This window comes from Neodiprion pinetum, chromosome 2, assembly GCF_021155775.2.
Source record: "Neodiprion pinetum isolate iyNeoPine1 chromosome 2, iyNeoPine1.2, whole genome shotgun sequence".
In the NCBI taxonomy this organism is placed as follows: Eukaryota; Metazoa; Arthropoda; class Insecta; order Hymenoptera; family Diprionidae; genus Neodiprion; species Neodiprion pinetum.
Window position 1 is genome coordinate 40,800,077 of NC_060233.1, and position 20,269 is coordinate 40,820,345.

General features: G+C 49.4%; 1 protein-coding gene across 2 annotated transcripts in view; it reads left to right on the forward strand.

The window, feature by feature from the left end:
- Nucleotides 1-20,269, forward strand: part of LOC124211577 (zinc finger protein 845) — a 38,822-nt gene that overhangs the window by 13,724 nt on the left and 4,829 nt on the right. The window contains exons 2-7 of one of the 2 annotated variants that reach the window (XM_046610787.2): nt 4,672-5,768; nt 5,841-6,140; nt 6,212-6,535; nt 7,011-7,585; nt 7,782-8,438; nt 19,418-19,615. In XM_046610787.2, coding sequence (XP_046466743.1) covers nt 4,743-5,768; nt 5,841-6,140; nt 6,212-6,535; nt 7,011-7,585; nt 7,782-8,438; nt 19,418-19,615 — 3,080 coding nt within the window. In that variant the 5' untranslated portion in view covers nt 4,672-4,742. The remainder of the gene's footprint in view (nt 1-4,671; nt 5,769-5,840; nt 6,141-6,211; nt 6,536-7,010; nt 7,586-7,781; nt 8,439-19,417; nt 19,616-20,269) is intronic. The other variant, XM_046610789.2, reaches the window with a different exon arrangement.

Sequence of the window (20,269 nt, forward strand, 5' to 3'; positions counted from 1 at the left end):
GCGGTGTAAGTGAGCGGCTAGACGACGACGACGACGACGAGTAGCTGGCATCTCGGGGATCGTCGAAGTTGTTCGGTTGTGTATCGCTAGGGGATGACGAGGCTGGGGGTGTTGGTGCGGAGTGCACAGCGTCGGTGAGAGAGCCTTTGGTCGGTAGTCCTGCACGGTATCGATCCCGCGTCTGCGGCAGATTGACACGTGTCATGGCCGCCCGCTCAGAGGGAGTCGGTCGGGAGGACATTAAGGTGCGTAATAGCCGGCAGGCCCAGCGCGCACAGCCGAGCGCGGCATCGATTAGACAGAAGCTCACCCACCCCCTCTTCTACCCTCTCATCGCCCCTCACACCGCCGGATGCAACTCCGGCCGAGAGAGCGAAGGGGTGCGGGGTGAGAATACGTGCGCCACCTACACCCTCACCCTTGCCCCGATAAGGGTGGAGGTGTACATTGGTCAGGGGGGAAATGAGAAGTGCCTGCATGTCCTCCTCGACCTGGCACACGCCGCCGGTCTAACGTCGTTAGAAACATTAACAGGAGCGGCTCGATATTCCGAGGATCTTACTTCGACTTCTTCCTCTTTCCGTTCCGCCGCCTGCCGAGCTGCACCTCGCGTTTATCGCATGTGACAATTCACGCAAGCGTCATTGCGCCAAGGAGAGTAAAGTGTAAAAGGCTACTCGTGTTGATGTATATCCATTGGGTATCGTTCCTGATTAAAGGTATATCTTTATATCTTTGTCTCGGTATTCGATGAAACTCCCGCATACCATGTATGATGTCACCGTTCTTCGCCTCGCAAGTCGATCTTTATCGTCGAACACTCGCGACGTGATAACGACCGCGGGTTAATTGAACGCTGCCGTTGAGCTATATTTTTGCAATTTGTAGCCTGAGGTCAAGGATCTCTGGTGTTACTCTGGTTCCTCGAAGTGGTGCCGGTCCCCGGTGGAAGTAGTTGGGCACTTGTCTCGTGTGCTTCGATTAATTCGTGGCATTCTTTGCCTACATGTGTACTATAATAGGCTGCGAACGAATGAAACTGAATATTTTTCTAAAACTTGTGATTCCGGTTATTCAGACGACTACGGAAATTTTTTATTTCACCGGAGTCAGTTGATTCGATTCCCCTTCAAATTGCACGAAGCGATCGTACACGTAGAAAAAGAACTCCAGATGTCAGGTTGTCCCATTTGAAATGAAGAACCAATACGAAGGTATCTTTACAGAACGTTCATGATGCGGTTTCAAAGTTGAATTAGTGTCAGAACTGAGAAATTCGTTAAAAACGAGGTTTCTTTCTTCGATATCTATTCGTAGGGATGGATTTCTAGGCTCACTACTCTCGGTCAGAAAATAGAAGAAGAAGTTGTGTCTACTCTTTCTCTTGAACTGTGTGTTAGACCGGGAACTTTGAACACTGATATAATCGAGAGCTGGAGACAGGGTGTAAGGGGTGAAAGGTTGCTGACTGCCGGAGGCTCCTTCGTAGCGTCAGGCGTTTGGTAAAAATTCGAGAGAGAAAGATGGAAGGTGAGCAAGAGAGAGAGAGAGAGAGAGTTAAGAGGGTGAATTTATTTCCAGTTTTTCTCCGCTATCACGAAACTCCCGGCCAGTGTGCTCGTTCCTCTTGAACGGATGTAAGTAGCGCTAGTCTGACGCATGTTTGCAGATTCGATCTACATCGCACTCCGGAGACGTTGTGCTTATGCGATTGTGAGCTTTTTATTTAGCGTATTTCGTGAGTCGAGCCGCATGCTTGCACAAAACAAATTCTTGTGCAACTTCAATGCGCATAGAATCGCTGAGGCTGACAGACAAGGAAAATGTCGTGTTATTGTTTCTGGTTCGATCATTTGTCCCTCAACCAGTTAAAGATCGGATTCTTCGATCCGCTATTTTCTTATCAACGCGGTATATCTTTCTTTCGAATTGACAGCGTGACGGAGACATTCAAAGACGGCTGGGTGGGGCTTAAGAATGATAGATACCGAGCAATCCACGGATTACCTACCAAGCAACGCTAGTACGTTGCTGCAGCTGCACACGTAAATTGAATAGCAAAAAAAGGGAGCGACGGTTGAAATACCAATGCGTGGCATACGGACGGAGCTATAAGGCGGATGGTTTATTAATCGGTTAATCGAGTCGCGAGGCTCGAGATAGAGGCGCTATAATTCAAAGAAATAACGAAAATACATAATTCAAGGCGTCAAATTACAGGCGTAATGTGCAGGGAGACGGACCGGCGCTGCAGCGATACGATGATGAAACACGTTTGAGGAAAAACAGTTACGCCGATAATTCATCCAGATTTATACATCTATCACGATGCGGGTTACGAAACGGACGGTCTGCCGCACGCCGCTCCGCAGACGGTGGAAAGTGGCTTCTGGCGTTCGGTGCATCGCAGGCTCGAGAAGTGCCGACGTCGATCCCCCGAGGCGTTGGTAACCGCGGAAGAACCCCCGGCGTCGGATTAACGGTGACGGTAATTATTATTAAAGAGGGACGCTCCTCGATCATTCGATTTGTCCTGGGAGACGAAATGCCCGCCGGCCTGCAGCCGCCGCCTGTATAATCTGCCGACGTTCGCTCCTCGCGCAAGACGGCCTGGATTCAAGAACTCGTCCTCAAGAACTTGGACGGAAATAGTAATTAGTTTGCCGGGAGGTTTGACAGAGCCAAAGTGATGGATACCTCGATTCTCCTCCTGGGGGAGCTCGCCTGGTCAGCAACGTTCCCGGATTCTCCGTCTCGGTCTGTCTCCTTCTCTCTCTCTCTCTCTCTCTCTCTCTTTCGCTCACTCCTTCATTCTCTCCGTACAACGGACAGCATCGTACAGGGCTGAGTTTTTACGAGCCGGCCAATAACGAAGGATTAGTCGCCGCTCGTCATCGCTCAAACGGACGAAAGTCCTTTATGTTTTCTACGCCTTTTCTGCACCGGCTTCCTCGTTCTCCTCGGCTCACTGAGCGCTGATACCGTGTCACATACGGTAAATCGGCATCGCGCGTTCCTCCATCGACGCGTCCGTTCCGTTCCAACGGGGCAACCGCCCTTCCCGCGAACCAGCCAATTAACAGGGTTATTTATTTTTTCGTTAACCACCCGTAAATCGTCGACCAGCCGCCGGCTCTGTCGGTGTCACAATTCCCGAACGGGCGTTCGTCCAGCAACCCCTGACGAAGTTCCGGTTAGATTGTTCGATCATCGTGCGAGGAACAGAGCGGAATAGGAAGATCGGACGAACGGTGGAAGCTCTTGAATCCCGCTCGCGTGCCAAGAATCCTGTTAAACCAGCTCGGGGGAGGAAATTGAGTCATTTTTGGTCTCGCGGCTACGTCGCCTTAGACTTCGCGGGGTGTTCGCGTCTGGAAGCCGAAGTGGAAGGCAAACGAGTAGAGACGCACGGACGTGCCGCAGACGGACACCCCGGCCGAGTGTCGTTGTCCGAATAACGGCCACGGCATCGACCGTTCTTCCTGCCCTCGGTCTGCGCCCTCTACCCATTTTCCTCCTGATCTCCTCGCGCTCTTCGCCCCTTTGCCGAGCAGTCGAGCATCAAGTTGCCTCGCTTCGATCCCGCGACCAGAAATTGGCAGGAGCAAAACATTCGTTTTTTCCGGTTCACCTGACGATCACAACGCGCGACCAATGAAACTCCGCCACTGTCTATGTACTCTATATAATTTACGAAAAATTGTCAGAGAGGGGGATCGGTGCCTGCTGCAAGTATAAATTTGGTAATCTGTTGGCAAAAAGCTTCAGCGGGAAGATTAAACTCCGGTATGACGGCGAATGCATCATGGAATTATTTAACACCGGGATGAATATATGTATAAACAAAGCACGGGTAAATTCATCGAGTTATTTGCGCATCGACGAAACTAGCTGTGCTGCAGCGGGAGAGCGGAATTGGCCCGGACCCAAGCGACTAGCTTTTGCGTGTTGAGAGTCCTATCGTTTCATTCTCATAATTAAATGCTGCCCGGGTTTCTCCCCCCGCGGAATCAACAAAGTGGATTATATTTCTGGGATCCAGCCCGCGACCCTGTCCTTCTCGGTCGTATCTAGACCGACCGTCATTTCTCAGTGGATGTAACACGAGTGCGATTTTATTGCTCGCCCACGTGTCCGCGGACTGCAGGTAGATGTCCCATTGCCGCTATTAAGCCGACCTGCGATCTTGACGCGTTCGCTGAATCACCGCGTGCTCATAAACGTTCCGGGAGTTGGTTAGAACTGCATTTCGGGAGCCGCATATTTTCCCGATACGGTCTTCGAGTGTGCGTGGATACCCTGAGAGCACGTAACACCGAGGATCTTCCTGCCCCCGACGACGGCGGCCGGGATTCCGCCGAAAGTTCTTATCGCGGTTAATATCGGCGAGTATATGGGGACCCACTTTATTTTTACGCCGATGTAAACGTCTCAAAGGAACCGAGCTATCGTATCGAAAACCTCGTAAAGAGTTTCTTCGTAATTAGCAAACGTCTGTCCGCTTTCATAACGCGGTGTATCGTAAACGCGTCGTTAAAAAAATTTTCGTACCGCACAGTCCGACACTCCAAAACTCTCTTATACCGTTACTTTCGTTATAATTGTGTGCGACGCTTGTTTGCTTCGATCCTCAGTGTAATTTCAACCGTCAAATTTTTGCCCCGTCTCCAGATCGGCCGTGAGTTACGCTACCACTCTGGATCTTGAACGTAGCTCAACCAAAAGAAATCTGACACGGAATCATGGAGAACTACGAGGACGAGGATGACGTGCACTTTTGCATCAAGTGTCACGCGACTATCAACGGACTGGAGAACTACGTTCAGCACCGTCGAGCCGGGTGCTGTCGCCTTCCGGTGAAACAAGGTGGCGTCCAAGGGACGACGAGTACTTCGAAGACCGTTTCATACCCGGAGATCCCAAATGCCGACGCGTTTTTCAATTCGCTTGAGCTCCGGAGCAGCGCGAAGAAGCCCCAAAGACGTATTTCTAGGACGAGGCTTAACGCTGGCAAGAAGAACGAAGGCCACGCTGAGGCGAGGATAAAGAGACCTCGTAGGTCTCAGACGGAGTCCGAAGAAGTGAATTCGAAAGCTCTCGTCCCCGGAAAGCTGAACATCCTCCCCGTCGACGCAGAGCTCGACAACCCCACCGACCATCTGAGCATTCCCTCGCTAGTCGGCTTCCCCGACATCGTGACGTCGTCTACAGGAAAATCCGTTGCGACAACCTCGTCGAGCAAGAACTGCACGACAGCAGGATCGATGATGAAGATCACGGTTCTTAATTACGGCGACAAGCAGGAGATTCCGCAAGAAACTTCGTTCGAAACCTTCATGGCTGACGACTCCGTCGCTAAGTCCGGTACATCTAAGCAGCGTGAAGTTTGGCTCGGAGACACTGTCCTCGTCGATATGGGAACTGGTGCTGAAACCAAGGACACAGCGCACTCTTCTCTCTCTCAGTACGAGGTGTACGACTACGTAGACGAGGTTGATTCCGAAGACGAGTGCTCCCCGGACGAAGACGTGGTCGAGGAGGAATCGTGCTCCGAAACCGACGACGCTGACGACCCGGAGTATCCACCGCAAGGCCACACTGGAGGGAAGTGGCGACCCGGACTTCCGGCCGTTGCTCAGATGGAAACCGAGCTCGCGGAGGAAGAAGTCGAACTTGATCCGGAAGACGACAATCCGGAACAACCGCCGCCATCTTACACTGGTGGAAAATGGGAGCCAACAAGCCAGCAGGAAATTGCTCATGGACAGGTATAACGCGGAATGCGACGAAGCTGTAGTGTTGGAAGGAATGAGAAGTAGTCTGTCTTTCGTCCGTTGCAGAAGGCGGGCGATGACGGGAGCAAGGATGAGAAGGAGCCTGGAAACCAACCCCCGCCAGACCATACCAGAGGAAAATGGGTTCCTGGTGCTCGGAGTGACCGGAACAGCGGCTTCTATTGCAGTCCCTGTGCTCGAACCCTCGCCTCCAAAGTAGTCTACGAACGGCACCTGCTCTCTGAGCTTCATGCGAAACGCAGTATCACTGAACTCGATGGGGAACTTCGTCTTCCCGCGGGAGTCGAATCCGCTCCTGTGAAGGGGACTCGTTCAATGCGGGGAAGGCGGGTGGTAGCCAGCTGGGTAAGTCGCGTTAGAAAAAAATCATTTAATTTTGTTTCCAGCTCTGAAGGGTATTCTTGAATCTACTGCAGAAGGTGCAGGATAACGAGGAGAATAGCGCATCGGATATCCAGAAACAGTCGAGGAACAGAAAACGAGAGGTCATATGGTGCGAAATGTGCAAAACTTGGGTTCAGCGGCCTCAGATGGGAAAGCATCTTCTCTCTCATTACCACTGCCGTATCTCCGGAGTTGTTCCTCGCAGTCCCAGAGCGCGCACCTTTCTTCTAGACAACATGGCCAATATTGTACGTCAGTCCCCGTTCCAGTGTGCCGGATGCCGCTTCTATTGCAACACCGAAGAAACTTTCCTACGTCACTGGCGCTCTAAATATCACACTGATGCACATCGAGAGGTGAGATTTCCAGGTTTTATTGTCATGCATTGGCATGATGTTAGGCTAGCTATAACGTGAACCTTTTTAAACAAATACATTCATCGAAATCTGCTTCAGTCTTTTGACAACGGTTGGCTTCTTGTACATGCCCAGCATTCTTTGAAAGGATGCGTTTTTCAACTCCTTCGAATATCAAACCAGATTCAATTTTATCGCTTGCATGTTAAAAATTTAAACATCTTCACAGGTTATTTTCTTTCATTCTTTTAACATATAATCAGTGATTACACTTGTATATGTACATGTGATGTCAGCTCACGTGATTGGGGTACCATATCAATTGGCAAAGAATTCAGGAAACTTATAGGTGCAGGCAAATCAAATAATTCACCTGGCCTGTTACGTTATTCCAATGAATCTTAGTCGCTACGTTATAGCCAACGAAAACGACATAGAAGTACTTTTAGCTGTTTCTCTCTTTTCCACCTCGAAGATATCGAGTAGCTTCAGGTGCACAGCGTGCGATGTTTGGTGTGAAGATAACGATGAGATGGAGGTGCACGTGATGAGTTTGAGTCACCGACAAGTCGTTTCAATGATGGACGGTTCAGTGCCAGTAGTGATAACGCGACAGCGTCGTTTGCCGTGTGACACATGTGGCCAGCACTTTAGATACAACCTACAGCTAAAGCAGCATGTAGCGGAGACGGGGCACGCGGCGGAAACAGCATCGGATGAATACCAAACGCGACTTCGATGTCAGCAGTGCAACCAGATCTTCCGCTCGCAAATAGCTCTGCAGCGACACCAACTGTCCAATCATGTGTTTAAATCCTCGGTCAAAATCGAACCGTACTTCTGCTCGTTGTGCGCCTTGACGTTCTCATCCACCGATGAAGCCATTCGACACCGCAAATCTTCCCGCCACAAAGACCGCGTCGAGGCTAAGAAGTACGCACAGACGGGTGTTCAGCGAAAAAAGAACTGTCTGCACTGCGACGCCTCTCTACCCAGCATCGCCAAACTCAAAGAACACCTTCTATCCACACACATCGAGCTGTGTCCAAGGTGAGTGGGCCTTCGAATTTGAACAATTGGTCAACAGTCCAAGAGCTCAAAGAAACGGGATGGATACTGAATTCAGGATCAGCATATTTTTTGATACTTACGGATTCTTTTAGCTCAGTGGGCTGATGACAAGAAGGGTGTAAGGAAATTTTCATCGAATAAAACACTTTGCTAATATTTCTGCATGGTCTTTCAGGTGTCCCAGGTGTGGAATGTCCTTCCCAACGCCCCAAGGTCTTGCGCTGCACTCTCGTCAGCGAAAGTGTAAGTTCGGGTCGGCCCAAGCGTCGGGAAATGACAAGAGAGAGAGGAGCAGTTCCAGGAGTGCAGGGAATGACGAGAAAGTGGTCGAAAACGCTGGTAGTGCCGAGGACTGTCAGGGTGCCAACACAGCCGGGAATGTTGAAAAGGTGGTTGCAGAAGCTGCCGGTACCGAGTACTCCCAGAATGTCAAGGAAACTAAGGTGCTTGAAGAAGCTTCCAATGCCAAAGACTGGCAATGCGGCAAGTGCGGCTACACGACAAAATCTGCAGCTGAGTACATTTACCACGAATCTCTGCACGTCGAGAAAAAGACCGGTCTCGAGACCGCTGATATGGTCCAGGAGACGCATCAATGCACCATCTGCCCGAAGTCCTTCAAGAAGAAAAACAACCTCATCGCACACCTTCGTTGCCATACCGGTGAGAAACGTTTCTTGTGCCCTAGCTGCAACCAGCCCTTCGTGACTCGCGCCAAACTCAACCAACATCGTGCCGCCAACTGTTCACCCTGCTCCGAGTCTCAGATAGACGATGGCGAACGACAGAGGAACTACGTTTGCACCGTATGCCAGGGCGCCTTCCATACTCGGTAAGTGCCACTCGTTAAAGTTCGATTTGCTCGATGACGATAACAGGTCATGGAGTCTTGCGATGAGAATCGACTGTTTTCTGGTCAGTTTGGTACCGTTATTATTAGGCGGGTTTTGCAGTTTGGCAGTGGACATAAAGCGGAGAGTTATTGCCAACCGTCCGTTCGTAAAACAAGGCGAAGTAGCGAGCCGCGTGCAGCGTGGTAGGTACGTAAAATTTAACCGCAACGGCCCGGCCTGGCCGGTAGCAATGTTCGTCCTCTAGCTTATAAATAAGCGAACGAGTATTTAGGAAAAAATACAGGACAATAAACGCGGGTGCAAAACTGTCCCGGCGAAGCGAACGTATAGCAGTAAAAGTGTCCTCGCTGCATAACTATAAAATAAAGGACCGTGTCCGCCCGCCCGCGGACACCCCCGACGCTGCCACGCGCCCGACCATATTAACATCTCGGGCGACGCCGGCGTCGGCGTTGGTCCGCTCTAAGCCCACCGGTCATTCTAGTATTTAACGAGGCTGTATTACCGCGGTGGAAAGTACCAACACTCCTGATCGTCGCGTCCCTCCTCCCAAAATAATCCCTCCCCGCAGCCCCGCGCCCTCTCGCTCCTCTCGGTTCCTCTTCACCACCACCACCCACACCTCGTAACACAATACGAGTGTAACGTAGTCGGCTGAGCCACCGGAAGGCCCGGCAGGCAGTGCGCTAAGTGTCGAGGCGTGGGCGAACCGAGCTCTATAAAGCAACTCTGTTAACACCTTGGTAAGGCCGCGTGCGAGGCCAACCTTTCCGCCGTGCAGCCACCGTTCCAACCAACGAGACGAAGACGTTTTGTACCTTTCACCTATTCCTTCGCTTCGTACGAAAGAGGGGGTGGGCTGAGAAAGCGATTAGGATGCTTGTTCGAAACACCTGTCCCAGCCCTTGTACACGCGACAATCAAACGCGGGTCAAACTATTTTTACCAACCACCCACCGTAACAACTACTATCAAGGTACCTTGAACTCCTCCTTGCATCAATCGCCAACCGAGAGTTCCCGACGATTTTTACAATTGTTACGACTATCCACGGTGTTGGAAGGTTTGCGAACAATACCGTTTTCGAAACGGCAAATAACTGTTTGCTGAAAGACGATTTTTATAGTGATGATTTCTCATGGCTTTACGTGAGGTATTCTTCTGTCTGCAAGGCGAAATATTTTTTGCGATAGTGCGATTGTCTCGAGAACAGGTGTGATGCTATCTTCATTATTCAATTTCATTGTCAGATGCAGGTCGTTAGTACTCTCTAATACCGTTGAATTGAAAGTCGACACAAAGACACATCGGCGCACAAGTTCTCGTGAATCATCGGTACAGATAGTATCGAGCATTTTTGTTCCTCCTTGGATTTGCACCCGGAACATAATATATAGTCCAGAATTTATATCACCGCTGGATTTCTCTAGCATTGCAGGTCTTTCTCCTTCCCGCGAACATCTTGAACGATTAGCCATGCAATGCTTCTCTTTCGTGCACCATCTAGGTACTGCGGGCTCTCAGGCAGCGACTATACATTCCCATTATCAGTACCTGAAGCGAGAGTCCGAGCCCGCTAGGCATTGCGCTGATCTTCGGACTAGATACTCTCTGTAATTAGTTTCCTAGAAAACCCTCCAACCAATTGACGAATAAGGATCTCTCCAGCATCTGGGCTGCTGTTCTGCACGCGGCAATCCAGTTCATCTCAACCAGATTTTATTCGTGGATATTCTATTATCCCATTGTTTGCTTGAAATAACAAACTTTTTATCCAAGTATCCGAACGAAATGAAGAGATAAATTTTTATGAATTTTAGTTATAAATAAACTGGTAAGAAACTAAAAATATCGAAACGGAGTCTGGTCATTTCAGTCGGTTTTACATACCTATGCGGTTAAAATTAATGTCAATCAAATTTTTAGAAGACTCCCACAATGAGAAATCACGAATTTTGAATTAACACTGGATATATTCCGAGGCTAAGAATTTTCAAAAAAATCGGACAAGCAATTATTTCTCATTAGTAGAAACAAAATCGCATATTCGTTACATCCTCTTCTGCACGAAGTGTAAAAAACGCGCGTGACCACAATGCGATAAAAATACCGCGAAATTGTACGATACCAATCGTCGTGGGACCTGCTGAATTGAAAGATATTCGTCCGAAGTATCTTTCAACGGTAGAGGAAGGTGTGCGTCAGGCGAGGTGGCGCGCAAATGTCTCGTCACGGGCCCAGGCAGGGAGCTGAAAGGACGTTGCGCGAGGCGTCCGGGGTCCGCGGAGGAGGCCATTCGTTACCCGGACCCGTAGTCGCAGGAGCGAAGCCGAGGGGCCTTATGCCGCTCGGCGGCGTGTTCGCATCGCGTCGCATCGCATCGCATCGCGCAGCGCAGCGCAACGCGCTCGCGATCCTGTAGCGGAAAGAACGAAGGTAATTACGGGACAGGCAGAAGGCAGCTCCCGATCCTGATCCCATTTCCAAGAATACGCTCGCAGGCACGATGTATGCGCATATTCAAGATGGTATGTTACATACGCGCGCCGTTGACCGTACGTTTCGCAAGTGCCTACGCGCGTTCTCGGCCGCCTATATTTACATATATGGTCCTCACCGGGCGCGCGCGTATCTTTTATCTCGGGCTGCGGTAATGGCGTCCGCCCCCCTCGCCGCCCCCCTCGCCCGCCCCCGCATCCGTCCGTGCGCCCTTAAATACCTCGGGCCCAGGTGTGTGCGTGCGTGCGCCCGCGATCTGCATGGGTTCGAGACAATGCAAACCCCCTCTTTCCCCACCGCTGCACTTTCCCATCTCCTCCGCATCGCGCGCCCTTCGCCCTGGGCCCGCCGGTCCTCCTCCGTTGTCCTCCGTCGAGTCCGCGGGGGTGCGGGTGACGGGATGGATGTCCTCTCCCCCCGTCCTCTCCCTCCGGCGGGTCCTGCCTGCCTGCCTGCAGGACCGCGAAGGCACGCGGATAGACGGTGTGCAGCGCGTCCTTCTCCCGCGATGCGACGCGTTGCGCGCCTGCGATGCATATGCACACACCGGGAAAACCCGTCTTCGTGTATGCGCGTTATACCGCATGCGGGTATAAACGCGGCAGACAGTTTAGTGGTGACCGCCCCGCTCGCGAAGTCCAGTTGTCCGGTGAAATATTGCGATTCATAAAATAAAACAGGCTTGCGGTCGAGGCCGCGGAGACAGAGTCAGAGCCACGGAGTTGGCGGCGGTCGCCGACCATTCTGAACGTCCTGCAGGCCCCCGGTCACCTCCGCCCCCCCCCCCCCCCCCCCCTCTTCGTTCCCGGTTTCTGCCCCCCGCTGAAGCGCCGCCAAACCGCAGCCATCGCGACGCGTCGCTGCCGCTTCTGCTTCTGCTCTTGCTTCTGTCGCTGCATCTCTCTCTCTCTCTCTCTATCCCTGTATACATACTTTCGCCCTTATAGTTTTATAGGGGTCACTCGTACACTCTGACCCCTTCTCCAACGCCCTCATGCTTTTCTATGAGTATAATAAACACTTATCGCGTGAAGCGTCGATGTTACGCCTGCTGAGGGTGGAAGCGAGAGTCGAGATATGACAACGGTGTATTCTCTGATTCAGAAATTGATTTCGTGCACCTTTTGGCGGATATGGATGCTGATGCAAGCCGTGTCGCGTAAATAATTTCACTATTTTTTTTTTTTCAATTTTAGGTGCCGTATTATCTAACAATTAGACGATGTCGACAAGTAGGGTAATGATTGTAATGAATATTACATTATTAAAGTCTTGAAGAACGGAACAAAAAAAACATAAACCACTGAACCCCCAATTCCATTATCCTTTTATTTCATTCCAAGATTCATAGCGGGATTTTTCTTTTTTTAGGATTCAGAAGGTGCAACTCTGAAATCTAAAGAAAGCTGTTTGAAAAAGATCAGTTCAATTTTTTTAAATCGCATCGTAACACAGCACAGCTATCTTACATAAAAAGATTCGCGAAGTGACTCGATCTACAATAATTGAGGTTCGCAATTCCCGTACTCATTCTCTATTAAAAACAATTGCATTAGTCAAGATTTCCATCAGTTGATACGAAAAGATTTCGCATTTACTTGAGTAACCTACGTCGACAACGGAATTTCAAGAGTTGAAAACATGAATAGTCCAAAAAAACAAAAAAAAAAAAACTACCTGTTCGACCCTGACGAATAATAAACAAACGTGACGCAATTCTCCCCTCGCTTTATGCGCTCCATAGCACATGTAACATATAAAATCAGGGTCAAAACATGCGCAGCGTTGTAAAGGAAACAAAGGAATGCGAAGTGCAAAAACCGCGCTATCCTTATTTCACACCTACCCTAAAAAAGCACCGCGAAGGGAATCCCTGCAGGACGGATGTTCCCACAAACCTTAGCGCGCGCGGTTTGTCCCGGTTAAGGGGGGAGGGAGGTTGATGGGACGGGGGTGCGGACCGAGTCGTTATGAGCGGCAGGAAGGCGAGATCTTTTCCCTTCCTCGTTGAAATTAGCTCGCGACATGTTTATTGTAAATGAATCCCCACTTCGGGGCCTCGGAAGAGGCGCGAAACCAGCGAGAAGCGGCGGCGGTGGGGGGGCAAACGGGGGTTAGTTTCGCGTTTGCGAGGGTCCCGATTTATGCGACCGTTACCGAGCCCTCCAGCGCAATTAAGCTTGCGTTATAATATTGTTGTTTATTCGACACCCGCCCCCGCGCTCCAACCACCCCGTCGACGTACCCCTAATCTTCCTGACGCTGTCGCCCCCTCCTTTCATCTTGCGCAAACCGGAAAGGGGGATGCTTGCACTCGAGTATCCTCCCTCCCTTCTCTTACCGCGGGTAAAATCGTGCACCTAGACCAGCCCGAAGGTAGGTATTTGTCCGGGCAAATACGCGATGGGACGAGGGGGTAAGGGGGGCGAGTTTGATTGGCTCGATTAATTCGGACGCGCACACGCGTGCGCCTCGTGTGAGTGTGTGTGTGTGTGGGGGGGTGTACACGCATTCTCGCCTAGTCACGTATCTCGGTTAATGAAACTGCCTTACGCTGAGTCTGCAACGTGCCGAAGCAGCTGTATTCCCCCCATCCGCAGGCAAACAGAACTCGGAATTTTCCCCGAGATCCTTCTTTTTGAAAACGGACCGGCGGGCCGATACGAGACTCTGCGTCGCAGGGGGGGAAGTCGGGGTCCATCTCGCGTTACGGGCCTACGTATATGTGCACACGTCTCGCGTGACACGAAAACGTGTTTGTAAGGACGTTACGTCGCTGCGTGGGTGGATTATACCCTACGCGTATACGTATCTACGCTGTCCGTAGGCGCCGGGCAAACGGGTAATACGCATCCGCGACACGCCACGCCGCGCCACGCTTACCGGCCCCCTAGGGGAAGATGTAATCTACGCCCCCTAACCTAATCGTTGTCAGCCCGTGTGTATACCGCGGCTCCGACTGCCGCCCGGCCAATTAGGCACTCCTGCGATTTCGTACTTGCAAACCCGTGCACACTCATGCGTGCGATACAAATCTATATGTGTAAACGGATCCGGAAAACTCCTCGGCTCGAGGCGCTGGGACGTGATGGTATAACCTCGCGCTTTTCACTCGCGGTTAAAAATACCTACCTGTCCTCTTGTCCGGGTGATATACCTCGATCTCACGGGATGAATTCTTATGTGCAGGAATTCCAAAGCCTTTACGTTTTTCTTCTTCTTCTTTTTTTTTCATCTACCGTGGTCGGCCTTTTTATCCATCCTCGGGCGGTTCGTCTATGGCTTATAGATTTAAATCTGTATTCGAATTGCCGGGAATTTCGAATCTTCGATTTCTCCATTATCACGATCGGTCGATACAACGCGACAACACCTGAAAACTAATTTCTTCAACGTATTTGAGGTTAATTAATGTAGAAGTGAGAATTCCTCGACGTTACTACGAGTGTAAGGTCTTACTGCGTGAAATTTTGATAGTTTTAGTTGACGTTCCATTGAGCTCTCAGGTTGACGAAAAAAGGACTTTCTTTATGAACTCAATCTATCTTTCAGTGCCTAGTTATACTAAATCACGAATGACAAAAAAGCATACGAGTATAAAAAATTCAAGAATTCATTACTTTTAATATCTTAGAACAATCTGTTTCCATGGGAGTCTTCTTGTCGAGTCCTCTCACACATGGTGCCCGACCAAAGTTGAGTATCGCAAATAGCGCAAGTACGAACTCTGTACGTATAATAAAGGTGCATCCACGTACGTGACACGCAGACCATGAAACAAACGCGTTTTTATTCGAGCCGCGAAACGAGCGTCCATGTCGACGTCCACGTCCGCCATGGTTAACGACACTTGGAATAACTCGTTTAATTATTTATCAGACCACGTGCTCACAGCGTAAAAAGTATCGCGAGTCCGAGGTTGTAAAAGATTTCCTCAACTTTCACACCGCGAGCTGTTCCGTTTTACCGCAACGCTTCGACGCCGCCTCTTGCTGCACAAACGTTGCAACGTAAGATTCACTGTAAATTATATTGCAATAGATGTGCCTGTAAGAAACATTGGTTATTGTATCTCCGGTAACCCGGCGTCAAACCGTTTAGCTGAGTTACCGGCCATACTTCATTTCGTGAATTCCGTTTTGCCAATCGAGAAATAATTTCATGCTAGAAAATTTTCCCGTGTAGGACGAATGAAATCCAGGGAGATTTCAGAACTGTAAGGTTCCACTGAAGTTCTCCTGTCTGTGTTTTCTGTTTCTACGATGTAAATGAGCAACAGAAACTTAACAATTTACAATTACGTTTGAAAATTTGGTAACGTATACGTTACAGTGGTCCACTAAAGAGAAATTTTTTTTTTCAGTGACGTTTGTGATGAAAAAGAGAATCTTTTGCAAATTTAAGCTCGATCGCATAAGATTTGGAGGTCCCGCTTTCGAATTTTCGTTTTTACATTGAAATAACACGTAAAAAATGCATACCTTCACTCACTGTCGATTTCGCGTGAACATACAGACGAAAATGATGAATATCAAGAGACATTTTTTGTAGGAAACATTATCTTATAAAAAAAAAAAAAAAAAACAGTTAGTTTCCCTGAATTTAATATAATTATTTTAGATTTTTCAGTTTTTTCAATTTTAAGTCACAATGATTCTCAAAATATGCAAAATGGAATAAAATATCCGGAGACCTATTTTGTAACAAACATTGATGCCTATAAAAAAGATCTCTCTTGATATCATTTATCATCGTGAGTTAGAGGTACAACAGTCTTATGAAAAATTTGCGTTGAATAAAAAAAAACTTTTTTGTGAACTACTCTAGTACAATTGTCAATTCGGTGCAGAATGCAGGTAGAACAAACGCCGCATCGCATCAGTGAGACCAATTCGCTTTGGGACTATACCTAGCGCACACTTCACGGAATGCAATATACATATCCAGGTTGATTCGGGTAGAATTTGATAGGGCTATTACTGGCGCAGGGATATAAAGGCGTGTAGGGATACCTCGTAGAGATGCAGGTGCAGAGTGAGACGAACGGACGAAGGAACGAGCGGACGGAGGTGGGATTGAGTTATGACAGCGGTTGCTCCGGGGGGCCGGCGAGGCGGTTCTGTGTTCGTCTTCTTCTTCTTCTTCTTCTTCTTCTTCTTGGTCACCTCCTTCCATGGCCCAACTACAACCGACCGTCCGATATTCTTCATTCCCTCTCGGCTCCACGCGGTCCCTCGATATCCCTGGACTCGGCGCGTCTTCGACGCTGAAGGAGTCCAGGAGGAGGCCATGCATCATTCCGGCTCGGCCAGCCCCCGAATCCGGCCCATCCAGACCGACTCACCGTCGCTCATAGCCGCCGCAGCCGCCGCCACTCCTCGAGATATTCCTCGCCACCCACTCGCCCGTATAAATCCGATTACATCCTCACGACCTAGGCCTTGCCTAGCCTCGCCTAGCCCGACCTAGCCCAAACCCATCCGAGTTGGCGGCGAGTATTCTCTAGGTATGCGCGTAACGAAACCGGATCCGCGTTTCGTGCGTCGTTTGATATCCTGCGTCCAAGGCTTGCGTCGCTTCTTCGGATTCTGTAACGGGAATGACGAAGGTGGATGGAAATTCCGCGGATGTCGGTGCACCCGGTACATCCCGCTGATATAATAATCGGCTAAAATAAACACGGCGCAAGGGCGAGACGCTGCGGCTCGAGGGCGTGGATCCCGCGTTTACGACTTGGCGCCGAGGGCCGAGGGTCGTAAACGAAGCCTGCGAAAAGTTTCGCGTCATCTGGATGCCGAGCGAGGTCAGCCGCGCTGCGGTTTCCGTATTTAACGCGGCAATCAGCTCGGCCCGAAATCCTCTCGAAGAAAGGCGACCGCCGCCGCCGCTCCAGGAAACGGAAATCCTCTTATTTGCTTATTGCCGCTTTTAATTAGGCACCTAAGCGGTGATTTGGAAATTCACGTCCTAAAGTCATCTCATTTAATTCGCAAAAAAAAGAACACTGCTTTCTTGCATCGAATCAGGAAACGTGAACGGAAAATGACACATCGGTTGTTGTTTTTCTTTTTTATTTCAACACCGACACACTTCAGCCAGGACCGGCGATGATTGTGGGTGGCTGAATTTGTTTTCCCCTGAAATCGATCCGTAATGACCGTACAAAAGATCGGCCATTTGAAAAACAGCCTCGATCCCGATTCCGTTCTCTTTACGTGATCTCTGACCCCGGCCCATGGTCGAGGAGGCTGATCGGTCAGTCCCGCTTTCCGCCGGCGTCCATCGCCGTTGGTTTTGAGCCAGCGGTGAAGACTCTAAGAGAGGTTCGTCCGAGGCTTTTCTGATTAATGCGATCATTCCGCCGACCCGGAATCGACGCAATACCGATCGGATGCAGCGCAGGAAGGATAGGAGCTCAGTTTTTCAAGCCGCAGCGTGCGAAGTGAGCCGGAGGTGAAGCCGGGCATGAAGAACCGTCCTGCGAGCGACCGGTCATAAATACCTCAGCTCGCTCAACCAATTAAAACAAATCATTTTAATGCTCAACCTTTTTAATTAATGCCCAACGCTCCCCCCAGCCAACCAACAACGGTGCCGCCCGGGCTTCGACGCTCTGACATTCCCATCGACCGGATCTCGCCCCTCGGGTACGAATGAGTCCCTTTCTTTGGTACCGATCCGCTGAGCGACGCTGCCGTTGGTACGAATATTTTTCCCCATTGCGAACGGCCGATTTACGGATGAGAGCGATAAGAAAGACCAATTTTCCGGCGTACGATGACCTGGCGACGTTTGACGAAACGCGATTCATTTCTTTCTTTCTTTCTCTTTTTATATGTGGACAAGTTTGCCAATCGAGGACATACGGCGCAGGTTACTTTTGAATTATTATAGGAGGCCGACCTACGCCGTGATTAAATCATGGCTCTAGCCCGCGTTGGCTCAACTTTTATATTACGAACTATCGTGATAAATTGATTTGCCGAGCGTGGCGGGTTGTAATTTATTAACCCGGCTTTTGAATAACCTGCCAGATCGCAACTGTAAACTATAATTGTGTATGTGTTTATCTCTTATTTCGAGTCGATAGAATTCACTGTGTCATAATCGATTCGACGTACTTTCTATCGCGTTTTCCGTTAGACTGAGTCGTTCAAAAATCAAATCTCGACGTCGTCGACTTTCTCCAATTTTTCCCATCCATCGACATTTGTCACCGATATCTTGATTCTTGAATTCGTATCTAAAAAATAAATCATTTCATCCGAATCAGCTTCACGATAACATCGCACGTCTGTTTAGAAAGTTATTCTCTATTACTCAAGTAGGTAAATAAACTGTTGCAAAAGTAGAAAATTGCCGACAAGTTTGTTCACGCGTGTAACCCATTTAACGCTGACAGTGTAAATAATATTATCCCAAGTTTTACGAGAAGTGCATTGCAGCGTGCCAGACATAAAACTCTTATATTAATATTGGTTCGATAAACCGTACGGCAATAAGAAAATCCGCTTCAACGTATAAGAATTTCTAGGATCGAAAGCCGTGAGTATGCCCACTTCAATTACCATTCCGCATCACGCGTCTACGCCAGCATTTCAGATTCGTTTAAAACTTTTCAAGATTAATTAATGACACTTACGTAAAAATATTGGCACTCGAATGCCAGGCGCCCTCTCTAATCAGGCGACTTAAAATCAGGCAAGAGGAGGAAGAAAGGAACAAGTTTCTACAAATGTCAAGACACGATGATGGCCACTCGTTCGGTGTAGAGCATAAGCATCGGCAGCAACATCAGCAAACCGCGGTCACCGGTGTTATTGACGAACATACAATAATTAACGACTGGATTATACGTTTGAATATTACGTACGGCGTGCATATTTTATGTGTTGACAGTTCAAAGGTAAATTATTGAGAGTGGGCACATCCGGTTGCCCAACATGCCCGGTGACTTAACGGCGTCTTGTCACGCCTGCGACATTCCGGTATAACCGAAGAACCGCCGCCGACGACGTACGTCCATCCTCGATACCTGCCTGCCACGGACATGTGTATACGTATATACCCATATATACACACACATATATATATACATATACATATATTGCTTAGAATAGAGGTATAATTTCACCCGAACGCGTTTTGTCGTAAAATAAATATTAACGCTGACGCTTCGCCGTCCGTTTTTGGCCTTTTCACTCCGCCCGTCGCGTCCGTAATACCTCAACCCCCTTTCCCCTTCACTCTTTCCCGTAATTACCCATACTTACCGCCGACCGACTCGATCTCGGTACCTTTCCACTCGGCGTTGGCACCTGCGCTCACTTTTTACTATCAAAAGATCAAAGGCTCTGCACGATCATGTACCTGTCTCGTACCTCATTCCGATCCTCATACGGCTAGTCCGAAGCTATATCGCTTGTTGAACAACGATTTCGCCACTTCCGTTTTTCAGACACGTACTGCAGCGGCACATGCTTCGTCATACCGGCAAGAAGATTCTCTGCGGGCTTCCCGGGTGTCCCACCGCCCTCAGGACCCCGAGGGAGCTGAAGATTCATCGCGAACGCATTCACGACATCTTGGAGCTGGATGGTCCGTATCAGTGCCCCGAGTGCTCGTTCAGAACTATATCGCCGACGCGGCTACGCAGGTGAGATTAAATCATATCGTTTCTTTTCTATAACCAAATGTTACTCCGCGCATTTCGATGCTCACAAGTGCGATAATCGTCTTCGCCCGAGTCTCCTTCTGCCGCGCCGGAGGCTTTGGAGACTTTAAAGACTGTTCGTAAACTTCACCGCGTCCGTTATTTACGTGTGTCATTTCCTCGTATAAACTCGCCATTAGCCGCGCACTGGCCGTTAAGTGATTGATCGCTTCACGGAAGTACGGAATTAATTAATCCGGCGTATTTGTAGGTCGGTTTATCCCCGTATTCATCCTTCCACCTTTCGTTCTCCTCCGTCTAAATACCCCTTCACCGTGACTCGATCGCGCTTGTCACGCATCCATGCACGTGATTTATTATTCAACATGCCTCCGGAGTCACCTTTTGACAAGTCCAACCCTCACCTCGTGCCTCCGTTGGCCCATTTTTTGTTTACCAAGGATCGACGGAAACGTGAAACACGATGCGATGACGATAATCGCCATTCTTCGACTAGCTGAAGGCTGAAACTCGTCGGAAAAACCAAAGAAATGAGGAAAAAAGTGGATGAGGATGAGATCGATTGGATCCGATGGGGTTTCCGTTAGCTCGTTGCTCACTTCCGGTGCTGTTCCGAAACTGGATTAAACGTTCGAG